At 42.1% G+C, this 17,779-nt stretch overlaps 1 protein-coding gene across 1 annotated transcript; it reads right to left on the bottom strand.

Annotated features, from left to right (window-relative positions):
* Window positions 1–706: 706 nt before the first annotated feature.
* Window positions 707–17,086, bottom strand: styk1a (serine/threonine/tyrosine kinase 1a). Its single transcript, XM_051664509.1, has 12 exons — window positions 16,939–17,086; window positions 10,102–10,138; window positions 9,794–9,887; window positions 9,615–9,670; window positions 7,177–7,389; window positions 6,573–6,794; window positions 4,626–4,807; window positions 3,906–3,986; window positions 3,367–3,581; window positions 3,237–3,277; window positions 2,367–2,463; window positions 707–1,316 (listed from the first exon to the last, which is right to left on the bottom strand). Exons 4-12 carry the CDS (start codon window positions 9,667–9,669, stop codon window positions 1,121–1,123), a joined length of 1,302 nt encoding a protein of 433 aa, XP_051520469.1. The 5' UTR covers window position 9,670; window positions 9,794–9,887; window positions 10,102–10,138; window positions 16,939–17,086; the 3' UTR covers window positions 707–1,120.
* Between the last annotated feature and the right edge of the window lie 693 nt (window positions 17,087–17,779).

The following is a 17,779-nucleotide window of genomic DNA, read 5'->3' as shown; positions in this document are numbered from 1 at the left end:
GGAAAAGACATAATGCATTGTTTTATTTTGGAACCAGAATGAAAAACACATAATCAGTAAGGTTCACAAGATTATTTTTAATCAAGGTATTAGATATTGAATTAATCATACATATTTCATCCTTTACACAGTTCTTGCACAATCTACAGTTGTTCAAGTGCAAAACTAAGCAAGTCTGATCTAGTCAGGTCACCATTATTTAAATCTGATGATGATTTGAAAACTACTGAGAAAAAAACAAACTATTATTTACACTAATAATAAATACTCTTGTTTAAATACATAAAATAATGACAAAACAGAACCAATACCAGAATTAAACACATTTAAGTCGCTTTTACATGGGAATTTTGATATGCAAATATATGATTATGCAAATTATTAAACGATGTAGCCAAGGGCATAGCCAGGAAACAAATTTTGGGTGGGCCTCAATAAAACTGGATAGACAAAGTTTTCACCCAAATGTTTTTTTTTTTATTATTTATTATTATTTATTTTATTTTTTTTACAAATTTCCATTAACAACAGAGAAGCAGTGCATTCAAACTGTTCTTTCACACTTTCAGAAATTCGAATTTATGCATTTTTTAAACTGTTTTATAAATAAATATTTTAAGTCAAAGAATAAACTCTAATATTTCAAGTGGGCCTGGGTCTAATTTGCACCCTTAGCTATGCCACTGGATGTAGCTACATAAGGTGGATCAAGGTAAGTAAATTCCATTTTGTGCATTCATTTGGGCACTTGTTTGTTTTATCAAAATGTAAAAACATAAGAATCTGGTTTGCAATATGTTTAAAAGATCTCCTCTTTCTCTATTATGTACCTTTATCCAAAGTGAAGCTAAGAATATTTCATGTGTATCATCATATAATCTATAATATTAGAAGTGTGATTTTCCATTATTTGCTGATATGATGGGCATCTTTTTTTTTAACCTGACAGAGTGCTTAACATATAGTGAACTGTTACCTTACCCATAGACCTTTAAAGCCAGCACAATCTACAGACCTCTAATGCACCAGATTTGTCGCCCTGAGCTTTTGAATGGGCTAACCTCAAACCTTTCATTTATAGCTTGAGTGCTGCACTTTTGACAGACCCACAAAGGGAACATCAGCATACAGCATAGTTCAATGATTCTCCATAGCCCGCTTCCTGCATGTATTTCTCTATGTCCAGTGGCTCAGACACTTGCAGCACTGTCTGATCATTCATGCTTCTCCCACCTGATTGGAGCTTTCGATTTAGCTCAGCCAATGAAGCTCGATCTTTTGGTCTCCACTGACAGCATGCCTTGATGATGGAATATCTAGAAAAATAAACATTAGTTTGTTACTGCATTAGAGTAGCTAACAGAATAATATATTTAAATTGATGACAAATAATTGTACTGTTTAATTTTTGCTTACATTTGTATTTTTTGTACATATTATTGAATTTATGCACTTTCCCAGTAAAATTTGTATTGCTCAGAGGTTGCTCTTTTAAGGTCTAAATGAAGACTAAATGAAGGTCTCAGTTATGTTTTATTCAAATAGCAACTTTGTCCCAGATGTTTCTCTTAAGATTCCTTTATGAGATATAAACAGACCCATTTCTGCCTTATTTAGCCACATAAATCTAGCATAATTATTATGGTTTAAAAAAAATTTAAATGATTGTGTATAGTGTAAATTGGTAAAATTATTTATTTGTGTTTTATTCTGGAATTAGTAAAAAATAAATAAAATAACAAATAGTTACCACAGCTGTGGTGGGGTTTCTAATACAGCTGCTGAGGGAATGACATTACATTTGCCATCTTCTCTTTTCTGTCTGTTATCATAATCCACCATTCTCTATTATTTTCCTCTTGTGGAGAGCCGTGGAAATGTAAAAGTGATTCTTTTTCTTTTGCTGTCGAAGCAGATGGGTAAGTAAAAATAACTGGTGTGGTCTCCCATTCACAGCTATAGAAGTTTACCCTGCAATAGTTTACTTTTGTGTTCCAAAAGCCAGAAATGTGAAAAAGGTATTTTGTTGTCAGTAAGAGTATAGAATGTTTAATGTTGATAGCATAGATCAGGTCATTTGGTCTTAAAATTTTATGAGAAATGTTTTTCACATTGAAATCTCAGACTTTTGATTGCAGACTTTAGAATCTTGGGAAATTTGAGTTTGTGACATGGTTGTGACATCTAGAAGAGGCATATGTGAGTTTACAAGGGTATTGCTCAGGAGAAATATCTGAGAATCATGGGACTTAAGCAAAAGTCATTTAAACTTTTATTAAAGAGATCTGATCTGTTATTTTTCATTCTTATATGGGATATTAGTATCTGTGTGTTTGTGTGTACTGTATGTAGGTAAAGTGGCCTACAGTGTATTAGAGCAGTTGGGTGGTTTCTTTAGTGCGTTCCCTCTCTGTAAATACTGCAAAAGTTCATGGACCATGATGTTGGGGAATGGGGCTGCACCTGAAATTAGAAACAATGAGATTAAGTGCTTTAGACAACTAATTCAGTCAGGACCACTTCCATCAAATCAATACTTGACTTAAATACTTGAATAAATACTTTTATTCACTATAGACAATTAAAGCAATCTGTTGTTGTTGCCGGCATTGTTCCATTCTGGGCAAACTCTCTGCCCATCCATGCATGTAAATATACAGAGCAGGGAGTGCAGCAAATAAAACCCCCCAGGGTTAATAGAACAGATCCAGCTGAATTATTACAACCTTGTTAATTTTTTTAAAAATTCTGTCAGCGCAATGTGGTACAATCCTTCATCGCATAATAGATTAAATGGACACTTAAAAGAACTTAAAATACTTTATATCAAGATGATAAATCAAGAACAAAGCACAATAAGACATTGAAAATAGGAATTCCAAACTGGCAAACAATTGATACCTTAGAGCACAAAATATAACTCAGATGTAGAGAAAACTAAAAAGCAAAGCTGCCATTTAAGAGGTGGAGCTGCGGATGGAGGAGGCTATTAAGTGCAGCTTGCATCCATGCAATGGAAAGTCAACTAAGGCAATGAATAAATGGAGGACTTAAATAGAACCGCTCTGATAAGCATCTGAACTGTGTTGGTAGACATCATTATCAGCTGAGCAGCTGACCTGCCTGAACTGACGCTACACTTTATTTTGTAAAAAAAAAAAAAAAAAAAATAGCAATTTTAGCTTTTACTTCTGATAAGACTGAGTTTTACAATAATGAACGGCAGATATGCTTACCTAATGTCACCATTTCATAAAGCAAAATGCCAAATGACCATCTGCAGAAGACAAAAACAATTATATGCAATGTAAAGTTAAAGATCTAAAAAACCGTGTTGTAGACACAGAGCCATCAAATTCCACTCACATGTCGCTGCTCTGCTGGAGAGGTTGCTGTGCCAACACCTCTGGAGCTTGCCACTTTCTCATTTCTATATCGTCCACATCCTTTGCAAAGCCCGTATCCATTTTCCTTCTAAACGCTGGACCCAACCCCCACAGCTTGACCGTCAGGTCCCGACCAACCAGGACGCTTCGAGCTTTGACATTTCCATGGATGTTGTTCTTACTATGCAGATACTCCTATGATTTCAGGACAGTTGTGTTATCAAGACAAAAAAAAAACATGAACTTGCTTTTGACAATAAATTCACTGTTCACATTGTAAATCATAAAGACTCTGGTTAAGTGCTTATGGCTGACCATGATAAATGCTTATTTGATTTATGAAGTTGTCAGTGTGAGCCGTTATGAGCATGCCTCAAGTGGCTCATAAAACCACTCCATTCTTTTATATTATGTATAAACAATGCCAGGTTTTTTTTTTTTTTTTTTTAATGCAGTGAAGTCTCACATGGAACTGTCAATATGATTCTATTATTCAGTAATCTGGATCTGATATCTAACCAGAGCAGATGCAATCTGAGCGCCCATGGTAAAGATTCGTCTTTCAGTCATATCACATGGTGCTGCCTGAGCCGTGTGGTCCTGTGAAAGAGATTTACAGCCAATCAAAACAAATTTGAAGTTTGGATTTGTAGTTTGATATTTAATCAATCCATTATAAATGACATCATTAAAAATGGAACAACCCCTATGTCAACCCCTTCTCAGGTGACCTTAGCAGTGCAAATGACTAATCGAATGACTGATTGAAAGTTTAGATCGAAAGACTTTAATGTCAATATTTTAGTGACTGTTAGTTGTGTCTAATTTATCTTTATATTTAAGAGATTTAATTATATTAAACACCCAGTTCATTCAAAAATGTAGTTTTGTCCATGGCTCCCATGTCTGTTAGCTTTAAGGCCATCTGAATCTTAAAAACTGACCAAATTAACTTCTAGAAGATAAACTGTATATGCATTTAAAAATTCTTTCTCTTCTGTCAAATGGATCAACTTATAACTGGTGACTCAATGTGCACTCATGGGTGTATCCAGGTTTTTGTCCATTCATAATGCTTTGTATAATACAAATGTCCCTCCCCCTAATACCACCTGTCTCTGACTAGCTGTGATGTAAACTAAAGGCTATTGGCTAAAAAGGGGAAGCCGTTTGATATTTTTAATTATTTCCCCCTGCAAGGCTGAAATAGTCCTCATAATAATCATCATTACTCTGTACCTGTCTGCACCTCCACAGGAAGCTCAGCAGGTCTCTGTTCTCCAGCTCCTCTACCACAATCATCAAGGGCATCTGTACGGTCACCACCCCAAGCAGTTTGGGCAGCGATGGGTGTGGTCCTAACTCTGCAAAGAAGTGGGCAAACCCCAGAAAAGACTGGCGCTCTCTGGCTTTGGCTGATTCTGTGTGGAGGACAATTAGGAGTAGAAATGGAAAGTAAGATTTTTCAGTTGATGTAGTTTCATGTAACTCATGTAGCTTTAATATGCTATCATCCTGTAGCTTTTCAAACACGGTCCAAAATTAACACTTGCCAACTGCTAAATTGGAGTAAAAGCTTGGCAAGTAAATAAAATGCAGTTACTCGCCAATTGGCCAAACTTACTAAAGAAAACATATGTTGCCCGTGACATGCATGGCTGGTCTAAAGGGGGGCATCAGGCCCAAATTAATGGCTAGGCTTACTGGGCTTAAACTGGAGATTTGATTCATTCCACTGACTTGATTCTTTTAAATCTGTTCACCAAAGAGATTTGTTCAGATTCGTTCGCTGAGATACGTTCAGTCAACATGTTTGAAGATTACATTTTACCCAGTAGGTGGCGACAAATGAGCATCTATTATTTATAATTGGTAAGTCATTGAATACAATGAAACAACAACCGAACATTCAACCGAAACAATGGAAGTGAGCGAGGAAGATTCGTTCACATTCATAAAAACAAACCAATTTGTTCACGAACCAAACACTAGTCTTTACACTCAAGTGGAGTGAAAAATATTGGATAAATCAACAGAAATATGACGAACAGTACATAAAAATGGATTCACAAGCTAAAAATATGGTCTACAGTGTGTTGTATGTTGGTTCTTAGCAAATGAGAGTTTAAAACCTGATGTTCAAAGTTAAGCTGTTTGACTTTTTTACCATAAAGAGTCAGGGTTGAAAAACATTGACGGTGGAGGATCGTTCATGACTATCTGTGTCGGATATTGAACCACGGATTGATGGATTTAAAAAAATTAGGCTCAACCGTCATATATATTTGTGTGTGTGTGTGTTTTGTCAGGTAGCCTTTCCTGAGATAAAAAGGTAAGTCAAAAATATTATGAAAGATTTTTCAGGCAGAAATACTTGAGGTATAAACCTCATATTTTCACTGTTTAAAGGGATAGTTCAACCAAAAATGAAAATTCTCTTATCATTTACTCACCCTCATGCCATCCCAGATGTGTATGACTTTCTTTCTTCAGTAGAACACAAATGAAGATTTTTAGAAAAATATCTCAGCTCTATTGGTCCACACAATCCAAGTGAATGGTGATCAGACCTCTGTGCTCCAAAAATCACATAAAGGAAACATAAAAGTAATCCATATGACTCCAGTGTTTAAATCCATATCTTCAGAAGCAATATAATAAGTGTGGGTAAGAAAAAGAAGAATATTTAAGTCCTTTATACTCTAAATCTCCACTTTAACTTTCACTTTCAGATGTGGAAAGTGAAAACAAACAGGCACCACATGTGACTTTCAGATGTAAAAGTGAAAGTGGAGATTTAGAGTTAAAAGAGGACTTAAATCACCCACACCTATTATATTGCTTCTGAAGGATTTAAACACTGGAGTCATGTGGATTATTTACATGTTTTCTTTTATGTGATTTTTGGAGCTACAAATGTCTGGTCACCATTCACTTGCATTGCATGGACTAACAGAGCTGATATATTTTTCTAAAAATCTTTGTTTGTGTTCTGCAGAAGAAAGTCATAGACATCTGTGATAGCTTTTTTGAGTGAGCTATCCCTTTAAGTATTTGTGCCATGAAAATTATTTTAGCTACAACAAAATGCTCTTTGGTCAGTATATCTTCTAAAAGACACAGTCTGCTTTTATTTACTATTATTCGCCATCATATTCCGATCACCATACTGTATTCAAGACTTACGTTTAAGGATTCGTAAAATGACTGGTTGTCTGTCCATGACAGCTCTGTGCAGCGTGAAAGTATCATTTTGCTTCACAGAGAAGTTGAGTGGTAGTGGAGTGACTAGCTGGAAGTTGCCTGGATGCCTCTCAGTGGGGGTCTGAGGTACTGCAGGGCTGGAATGTTGAGTATGGGCTGTCATGGGAATAACCTCATGCTCCATTGGATTGAGCTCTGGTGGAGCTGTTGTTGTGTAAAAAAGAAAATTGAAAGATTATAGAAGGAAAAAACTATGTAACAATTGTTAAAAGACATATTACATTGAAACTGACGGAACCATCTAAGCTCTGATAGCTTCCTTCTTTATCAATTGTCAGTATGACTTACATTTGTGACAAACTCTTTCAAATAAACACTTAATTAATGGAGAGGATAATCTATTAATAAGCATTGTGATAATTCATAAACACGAAGACCTTTACAGTAAATAAACATAGCGGCCATGCGTGAACATCAATAGACCTTTAAATAAACATAGGAATCATGCATGAACCGGTAGACCTTTAAATAAACATAACACAGTTACTCAAGTGTTGTGTGTAGCAAAGACAGATGATATAGCTACCATCAATGCCTTGCAGGTGTCGTCTGTTGCTGTTACGGTGCCTGTTTGTGTTCTGATGGGGCTGTGTGTCATCTTTTTCATTTGTTGGGTGTCGATAATGATGTGACGGCTTATGAGAGCATTTCAGCACAAGCAGAATTATGAATGTGACAAGAAAAGCCACCAGAAACAGAACTGGAACGACGATCAATTCTAATTCATGAAAAAGCACTCCTGCAAGGAAGAGAGAGAGAGAGAGAGAGAGAGAAGAGAGAGAGATACAGCATTGGAAAGGTGGGATATGCACTGGTATATGAAATGACATATATAAGGAGTCAAATGTTATAAACTTTAAGATAATATGTGTGTCACAAATTTAGACTTCTATAAATTTTGACTTCCATTTAGACTGTGGAACTGACAGCAAATCCATCACTGATAACTCCAGAATCAGGATACCCTGTCCTTTGGTTTTTAAAGGTTTTTATTATTATTATTATTTTAGTATCAGACTGATTGACTGTCTCTACACAACTTTATGGGAGTCGGGACTATGCATAAATCCGCTTGGAAACGAAGTCGTGCTTAGGAGGTTCCAGGTTGATACATTTAGTACTAAGGATGAATTAATCACTGGATTTGCAAAAGTTTTCCAGGTTATTGCCACTGAATCTTTGAAAGATATTCAGAGTATTGTTTGAGCCACTTAATAGAAAGTAAACCAGACTGCCACAAGCAGAATTGTATATAGCCTACTTTTAGATGGACAGAAATTCAGATTACAAAGTCTATGGGTCTGTTTTAAAACCTAGTGAGCATCGTCCTCCGGAGGCAACATTTTAAGACATCATAGGCATGCTCCCGATGCGAAGTCTGTTCCAAATGAGAGGCATCTTAATTATGCTGCCTCTTAAGATATCTCGTTTTGGCCAAATTCTAAGGTAGCATCATATGCATCCTTCCCTGTGTGGGCGATCCCAGAATGCACCGTGATGAGCTCAGCGGAAAAATAAATCCAAGATGGCGGACGAAGCGAGAGACATTCTGATTATAATCCATTCACTATGGAAAAGTATGTTATTTATAATAAAAAACAATTTAATATGACACAAAACCAACTATTTTACCCAAAATGTGTGCTGTGCGTATTTGTGCTCATTAGAGGGTTGCATCGTTTCTCTTGCCTCACCTGTATCAGAGATTATTTAGCAGAGATGGGCCAATTCTATTTAAATGAATGCAAGAACTTGGAACACCCAACAAAGATGCTTTAACGATCAACGGATGTAGAAAAGAAGTCCCGCCTTACAGGTAAAAGAGCCAATCATCTTTTAGATACCGACATCGCCTGTCAATCAACTCGCTAACGAGCATGTGCATTAGCTATACAAGCCGGGACAGTTGCGTGTTTTAGTGAAATATGTGGTAAAGAATCACAATTTATGATTCCAATATTATAAAATGTAATTGCTGAAATATGTTCTTTGATCATAGTCTTGACCGGCCGTTTCTGAGATTTAGGTGTTCCCCTATTCAAGTAGATAGGAGCTGCATTTGCATGACTAGAAATAGCCTCCCGAGAGCATACCAAAGCTGGCCAACAATGGACTGACTTGCTAGAACGACTTTGCCTGTATTGAAATCAGATGCGAGTCGAGTCTCGCATGAGGAGTGAATTTATACGCGGAGTTGCCGCCTATGTAGAGTGTTCCAAATCGCTGTCATATGAGGCATCATTTCAGTAAGGATGCTGCCATAGAAGACAGCTGCCTATGTAGGTAGGAGACAGCAAGGTAGCTTACTAAGTTTTGGCATACACCCTATATCTCCGCTAATATTTTGGGGGGTTTCTTTATAGCCTGTAGACTGACACATGTACAATTTGGGTATTTACTGTCTATTAAATGTGATGTAAACCATTTCAGAGAAACCCGTTGCCATCGTGACCTTATTTCCGGAATACTGTAAATTGACGTGGATACAAACAGTGCCTTAACATAACAATGAGTTTAGACACAGAAAGAAGTCAGGAATGTGGTTTTCACGGGTCATTGAAACAGCAATTTACCATTCAAATGATATCAAAGGGCTTGAGTTATTTCTAAGTGAGCTCATCAAATGGGAACTTTTCATTTTGTTTAGCTACACCCAAATTCCTAAGATTAAGTCATCTATAGAAATAAAGATAAAGGAGTGGCATGCAAATGTCAGAATATCTAGTTCTCAAAATGGCATTCTTGGTTTATTCCAGTTACTGTTTGTTATGGTAAACACATACTGTGCAGCAAATCTCAAATAGACAGACAGATAGATAGATAGATAGATAGATAGATAGATAGATAGATAGATAGATAGATAGATAGATAGATAGATTAATTGATTGATTGATTGGGGGAAACAGAAGCATAACTAATGAATGGTCATGGATGAGAACAAGTTGAATATTGGGCACCCCTTACTACAAAGAGTATTTCCTGCGATGCATGGATACGTTGAGTTAGACGAATTAGACATGCTGTCAAAGAAAAAAAGATTTTGTAAATATTCCATGTATGGTAATAAAGGTCTATGAAAGGACATAACTTCTAATATAAATGTGTAACTTGATATCCAATAATTCCAGTGCAGTGCTGTTCACCTGGATCAGCTTATGGGTTTAGGAGTGTAGGTATAACATATGTGGCATAATCATGCAGTGCATGTGCACAATATGGCAGGAGTTTGGCAGATCTCTGTAAAACATAAAATCAGACATCACTTTAAATGCCAGGCATTGATTTCACACTGATGTGGCTTGCTGCACATGTTCTGCAGAGAATGTTGGGACAATATGTGTTATAGACTGTTGATGGGAATATATTGTCAATAAATTATTGTACATGTTTGAACAATGTTCTTAAAGGAATCATTCACCCAAAAATTAAAGTTCTCTCATGATTTACTCACCCTCCTGGCATCCCAGATATGTATGACTTTCTTTCTTCTGCAGAACATAAAGTAAGATTTTTAAAATAATATTTCAGCTCTGTAGGTCCATACAATGCAAGTGAATGGGTGCCAACATTTTGAAGCTCCAAAATCCACATATAGGGAGCATTAAACTAACCCATATGACTCCAGTGGTTAAATCCATGTGTTCAGACACAATATGATAGGTGTGGGTGAGAAACAGAGCAATATTTAAGTAATTTTTTACTATACATTTGTAGTTAAATCTCACAAAAACTGATGAGAACATGTCCGGGCCATAATGTTCCAGGATCAATACAAGTTCCCTATCTGTCACTCACTCGACGTTGTGTCGATGTAGTGACACTAGGGGTCACTCTTGGGAGCCCGAGACACTTCTTGTCTTTGATAAATGGCCAATGAAAATTGGCGAGTGGTATTTGCATGCCACTCCCCCGGACATACGGGTATAAAAGGAGCTGGTATGCAACCACTCATTCAGATTTTCTCTTCGGAGCCGAACGGTCATGCTCATTGAGCTGGATCTGATGGCGCATTTCAGCGGCTTCTCCCTCCTCTGCACTGGTGCACTGCAGAGAACGCCCCTGGGCGCTTTGGCAGAAAAACAAGAGAGTATATTTTCTGAAAGAGCTTTTCCTCCTCTAAAAGAGTATATATTTCTCTAAAAGAGCGGCATACATGGAATGTCTTTTTAAAGACGCGTCTTTTTAAAGATGCCTTTCCGATTGTGTGTTATTCCTGGTTGCGGTCGTTATCTCTCAACTTCAGATGGTCATGATCGCTGTCTTTCGCGTCTGGGCGCGACCCACACGGAGGCAGCGTTTGTGGATGGTTTATTTTCTCACTGCGAGAACATGACCATGGCAACGTTGCGGTCACGGCTTGCTTTCGTAAGAGTATGAGGCCAGCTCGGCTAGCACTGGGGGCGATTTGGGGACCCCAATGGGATCGTCTCTGCCGGGTATCCCCCCGCGGACCTCCCATTCCCCAGCACGCTCGTCTGCCCCAATCGGGCTTCCGGATGAGTTTGCCGGCTCGTCCCACGGCGAGTCTGGCTTCTTGTTCGGAGCCCGCGAAGATAATGAGCTCTCGAGCGCAGCATCAGAGAGCGGGCTTGTCCAGTCAGATGCAGAAGCCTCAGCTGGGCTTCCCCCTTCGGGGACGATTGCCCAGTCACAGGCCAATGCCGAAATGACGGACATGCTTTCCCGGGCGGCCACGAGCGTCAGGTTAGAGTGGAACCTTCCGCTCTCCCCTGAACCCTCGTGGCTTGATGATTGGTTCCTGGGCTTGCGGCGCCGCTCAAAGTAGCCACGCTCCGCTCCAGTGCCATTCTTCCTGGGAGTGCACGAGGATCTGATGAAGTCGTGGGAGGCACTGTTTACTGCCCGGCCCCGGCCCCGATTCTGCAGTTCCCCCGCTCTCACTACCCTCGATGGCGGGGCGGCCAGGGGCTATATGGCGATTCCCCCGGTGGATAAGGCGCTCGTGGTGCACCTATGCCCGCAGAGTGCCGCCACCTGGCGCAGATGCCCTAAGCTCCCATCCAAGCCCTGTAGGCTCACGTCGTCCCTGACGGCTAAAGCCTACAGCGCTGCTGGACAAGCCGACCTCTACCCTGCACGCCATAGCTTTCCTGCAGGTCCACCAAGCCAAGGCGTTGAAAGAACTGCATGAGGGTAGTTCCGCCCCAGATTTGATGCAGGAACTCTCAGAGCAACGAAGGTCATGGCGCAGGCTCTCGGGCAGACGATGGCCACACTAGTGGTCCAGGAGCACCACCGTTGGCTCAACCTGATCGAGATGGGCGAGGCCGACAAGACACGGTTCTTTGCTGCTCCCATTTCCCAGGCGGGCCTATTCGGCGACACCGTCGAGGACTTTGCCCAGCAGTTCTTGGCGGTGCAGCAGCAGATGGAGACAATCCGGCACATCCTGCCCCAGCACGGCTCAAGATCCCGCACCCCATCTGCTCGTCGCCAAGGGGTCCCCCTGCGGTGACTGCACTGGCTCCGCCGCAGCCCACCCCTTCGGCCCGGCCCCGGCGTGGAGCCCACCACAGGAATCAGACACCACCCGTCTCACAGCTGGCGCCTAAGAACCCACGGAGGTCCTTAAAGCGCCCAGAGATGGGCGACCCAGGGACGAGGGAACCCACTCATGTGGATCTGGTAGAAAGACCACTCCATCCCCGGTGGAGGGCCTTTTGTTGCCTTTTTGTTTGATTTTGCCGCATGCCCAAGTGGCTATGGTACCCAACAGTTCAGCAAAAGAGCGGCTTCCTTCCTCCCTGGGTCACATACCCAGTGTGTATGGTCGTCACCACGACTACCTTCCACGGGTTTTTTCTTGCAGGATTGGCGCTCCAGCGGTGGCCTTTCCGCCCATGAACGCCCGGCTGTGGCACACAGCCACCCCCGATGTGGCAGTCTCCACTGGTTACGAGGACAGGCCTCTTCCTCCGCCATCCCAGACTGTTCCGGGGGTGGTCACAAGGAGCCAGGTAAGTGCTTCAATGTCCCTAGACTCAGCACGGCCACGAAGTGGTGTGGCACCTCGAGCTCCACCCCGCTGCGAGGCCCCACCTGCCGGTACGTCCAACAACGTTGTCCCCTTGGTCCCCCTTGTGCAGAACTTGGACGCATGGCTCACGCTCTCCAATCGGTCGCGATGGCTGATCCAGACTCGGCTACGCGATTCAGTTCGCCAGGCACCCGCCCAGGTTCAGCAGTATTCATTTCACCTTGGTCAAGAGCGTAAACGCTGCCACCTTGCACGCGGAGATCGCTACCCTACTATGGAAGGACGCGATAGAACCTGTCCCTCCAGCCGAGATGAAGAAAGGGTTTTACAGCCCCTACTTCATTGTACCGAGAAAAGGCGGTGGGTTGCGGCCAATCTTGGACCTGCGAGTACTGCATCAGGCTTTACACAGACTCCCGTTCAAGATGCTGACGCAAATTACACATTCTAGCGATCGTCTGGCATCAAGATTGGTTTGCGGCGGTAGACCTGAAGGATGCATACTTCCACGTCTCGATCCTTCCTCGACACAGACCCTTCCTGTGGTTTGCATTCGAGGGTCAGGTGTATCAGTACAAAGTCCTCCCTTTTGGCCTGTCCCTGTCTCCTCGTGTCTTTACGAAGATCGCAGAGGCTGCCCTTGCCCTGTTAAGGGAGGTGGGCATTCGCATTCTCAACTATCTCGACGACTGGCTAATCCTAGCTCACTCTTGAGACATGTTGTGCGCACACAGAGACCTGGTGCTATCACACCTCAGCCAACTAGGGCTTCGGGTCAACTGGGAAAAGAGCAAGCTCCTCCTGGTTCAGATCATCTCTTTTCTCGGTTTGTAGTTGGACTCAGTCTCCTTGATGGCGTGCCTTACAAATGAGCACGCCCAGTCTGTGCTGTCCTGTTTGAAGGTGTTCAAACAGGAAACAGCGGTTCCACTGAAACTTTTTCAGAGGCTCCTGGGGCATATGGCGTCCTCGGCGGTGGTCACTCCACTCAGGTTGATGCATACGAGAGCGCTTCAGCACTGGCTCCAGACTCGAGTCCCGAGATAGGCATGGCGCCACGGGACACATCGCGTGGCCATCATGCCAGCCTGTCACCATCTTTTCAGCCCTTGGACTGACCTCTTGTTTCTACGGGCAGGTGTTCCTTTAGAACTGGTCTCCAGGCACGTCGTGGTCAGGACAGATGCCTCCAAAACAGGCTGGGGCACTGTTTGCAATGGGCACATAGCTGCCGGCCTCTGGACGGGCCCGTGACTGCATTGGCACATCAACTGCCTTGAGTTTTTGGCAATTCTGCTTGCCCTGCGGAGGTTCCGGCCGTTGATCCAGGGCAAGCACGTGTTGGTTCGGACAGACAACACGGCAACAGTAGCATATGTCAACCACCAAGGCGGTCTGCACTCTCGTTGTATGTCACAACTCGCCTGCCGTCTCCTCCTCTGGAGTCAGCAGCACTTCAAGTCGCTGTGAGCCACTCACATCCCGGGCAACCTCAACACTACAGCGGATGTGCTGTCATGGCAGGTTACCCTCAGGGGAGAGTGGAGACTCCACCCTCAGGTGGTCCAGCTGATTTGGAGTCGATTCAGACGGGCACAGGTGGACCTGTTCGCCTCCCAAGAATCCTCCCACTGCCCGATCTTGTACGCCTTCACCGAGGCTCCCCTCGGCATAGACGTGCTGGCACACAGCTGGCCCCCTGGCCTACACAAATGATCTGCAAGCATTCTCTGTCAGAGAAACATGCCTGGAGTTCGGTCCGGGTTACTTTCACGTGATCCTGAGACCCCGACCGGGCTATGTGCCCAAGGTTCCCACCACCCCTTTTAGGGACCAGATGGTGAACCTGCAAGCGCAGGTGGCAGACCCAGCCCTGTCGTTGCTGTGTCCGGTGCGTGCTTTACGCATCTATTTGGATCGAACGCAGAGCTTTAGTACCTCTGAGCAGCCCTTTTTTCTGCTTTGGTGCACAGCGGAAAGGAAGCACTGTCTCCAAGCAGAGGATCACCCACTGGCTCATTGACGCCATAACTATGGCATATGTTGCCCAGGACATGCTGACCCCGGTAGGGCTATGAGCCCATTCTACCAGGGGTGTAGCGGCTTCCTGGGCCCTAGCCAGGGGTGCCTCTCTAACAGACATTTGCAGAGCAGCGGGCTGGGCAACACCCATCACCTTTGCAAGGTTCTACAACCTCAGGGTGGAACCGGTTTTGTCCCAGGTAGTGGCATGCAACACAAGCGGATAAGCCCGGGATAGCCGGCCGGGTGTATCGTTTGCACATAGCACCTTCCACCTCCTTTTGAGCTAAGACATGCGCCATTAATTCCCAGTAGTGTTCACAAGTTTGTTCCCTGGTTGACTTCCTCCGAGCCCTGTGGCAGTCAAGTTTTCGGAGAGATTCACTGCCAGCCCAGTACATGCGCTAACTAAGAGTCCTGTTCTGGGGTAGGTGCTCCGCATGTGGCGGTTCCCTGTAAGGCTAACCCCATGCGATATATATCTTCTGCTAATTTGTTTCCCTGTTGGCAAACTGCATATTCCTTGGGCAGAGCCCCTCTGCCCCAGTCTCCATGTTTGCAGTAACTCCTCCCCCATTGGGCAGGATCTACCTTGAAGATTCTCCACATGGTTGGAAAGACCATATGACGTTTCCTTCCACTTAAATATCCCCCCTTCTCTTTGGGCGAGGTGTGGTCTCCGCTGTGTCTTCCCCTTGGGAGGGACACCCCCCGACTAGACCTGGCGGCCCAGTCGGATAATCCCCCTTCTTTTTTAGGGAGTGGAAAAAGAGAAGGGGAAAAGAGGCTACTTTTGGGTAGTCGACTTGTCTCCAAAGGGCCGTTCGACGCTCATAACTATGTTGGGGGAGGTTATGTGTTGACCTGGTGTGCTGGCTATGAGGCACACAGTGGTCTGCCCACCACACACCGCCAGTTCACGTAACACAGTTCAGCCAACTGTGGCGTTTTGTATAGGGACCCCTAGTGTCACTACATCGACACAACGTCGAGTGAGTGACAGATAGGGAACGTCATGGTTACTTGTGTAACCTCCGTTCCCTGACGGAGGGAACGAGACGTTGTGTCCCTCTTGCCACAACGCTGAACTACCCGCTGAAACGGCCGGACCTTATATCGGCTCCTCAGCTTAAAACCTGAATGAGTGGTTGCATACCAGCTCCTTTTATACCCGTATGTCCGAGGTAGTGGCATGCAAATACCACTCGCCAATTTTCATTGGCCTTTTATCACAGACCAGAGGTGTCTCGGGCTCCCAAGAGTGACCCCTAGTGTCACTACATTGACACAACGTCTCGTTCCCTCCATCAGGGAACAGAGGTTACACAAGTAACCATGACGTTAAGATCAGTCAACAGCATTAGTGGCATAATGCTGATTACCACAGAAATGAATTTCGACTCACCCTTCGTTTATAAAAATAAATAAATATATAAATAAAAACTAGCAAGGTACAGTGAGGCATTTACAATGGAAGGGAATGGGGCCAGTCCATAAACGCTAATTACACAACATTTCAAATGTTCAAGTACCAGATTTACAGGGTTTTTGTTGTCATGACAATAACTAATGAGAATCATAATTGATAATAATAAGAAACACCTAATAAAATGTCTGGATGCATTACATTAAAGAGAATTTTTATTCTAATTTAAAAATATTACTTTTTTTGTTTGTTTATTTTTGGGTGAAATGTGACCCAGACATGTTTTTGTCAGTGTTGGTACACTGATATGTTATAATGGCCTCATGACAATAATGAAGATTTTACCTCCACATACAGAACTATCTAAGTGATCATACATCTATGTGTTTAAATGACAGAAAATCGTATGGCTTGTTAAACATTTAACACACATGGGCTACTCCCGCCACTGTCATTGATCATCCTTTGTCAGCACATTCTTTCAGTCTAAATTTGCTGCCTTGAGTTTGTTTATGAGACTACCAGACTGTCACTCAACCTGTTTTTCCGCATTACTGTCTTAACATCTTACAATCCACGCACACACCAGTTAATAAGGCTCAATGTTATGCAAATATCAGCCTGACCCTCTTGTGTTTAAAACCTTGAAGAACTGCACTGGAATGAAACCAATCAGTATTTAGATAAACTTAGTTTACGGACTAGTCACATTTTCTATAGTAGCTTTTTGTCATTTAATAATAATGAATATGGACTTTTTGGCATCTATGTGTTTAGTAATGTTTTAAGATTTATAACAGAGCTTTACAATTTGAAACATTTTAAAGATAACAGTAACTTACATGTCCTCTTTGTGTTATAAGAGTGATGGAATGATTTCTCATATTCCAGAATTTCCTCTTCAGTGATTGTTCTATTACAGCCAGTTATTTAAAAACTTGTGTTTTCACCATATTGTGAAGTCCCATCTCCACTGTCCCATCTCTTCTGATACTACAAAACATATTCTTTCTGTCAGTCCGCTGCTTACATTCCTTCCACACCCACATCCTACAACTGTTTAAGCCCTGCCCTCACCTGAGACTTCTGCCAAAATTTGGCTATGATTAATTTTTTTAAAACTTATTATTTTCTAAGTTTAGTATCTGAAATCCTTCAAGAAATTTTTACAGGCTGTGTAGTCAAGGCCATAATTTAAAGTTTGTGGCAATATTGGGCAATATATATATATATATATATATATATATATATATATATATATATATATATATATAGTATAGTATAGTATAGTATAGATGTACTTTTTCTAACAGATTTATAATTAATATATTTATTTATTTATTATTACAAATAAATTGATTTTATGTGATATGTAAAAAAAAATTGTTTTGTTTTATTACAGTATGATTTGCTTCGGTTACAGACCACACTTTGTTTTCTCCAAAATATTCATACTTGTGTTTATTTATTCTTTAAGGTCTCAGTGTGTCATCAGTGCTATGTTTCTCAACATACTATTGAACATCGCAGATTAAAAGGGTGAATTGGAGTCTGGCTTTAGTAGGCTTGGTCCTCCCTGCTCTCCCCCTCATCACGTTTCACAAGGGACGGGGAGTTCCCTTGGCTGCTGAAACCCTTACTGTGTGCCCCCTTTCCAAATGAACAGGTGATCAAAGTATTAGT

Source organism: Myxocyprinus asiaticus, chromosome 30 (assembly GCF_019703515.2).
Source record: "Myxocyprinus asiaticus isolate MX2 ecotype Aquarium Trade chromosome 30, UBuf_Myxa_2, whole genome shotgun sequence".
Taxonomy (NCBI): Eukaryota; Metazoa; Chordata; class Actinopteri; order Cypriniformes; family Catostomidae; genus Myxocyprinus; species Myxocyprinus asiaticus.
Note: the sequence above shows the minus strand (reverse complement) of the source record. Positions and strands in the feature narration are given on the sequence as shown.

Excerpts from the sequence above, each read along its gene's own strand:
- styk1a (XM_051664509.1), bottom strand. The coding sequence starts at position 9,669 with ATGTCTAATTCGTCTAACTCAACGTATCCATGCATCGCAGGAAATACT. Across the intron at positions 2,464-3,236 it reads TTATGAAATGGTGACATTAG|GTGCAGCCCCATTCCCCAAC; the intron begins GTAAGCATATCT and ends TTCTAATTTCAG. Across the intron at positions 1,317-2,366 it reads CCCAACTGCTCTAATACACT|ATATTCCATCATCAAGGCAT; the intron begins GTAGGCCACTTT and ends TTATTTTTCTAG.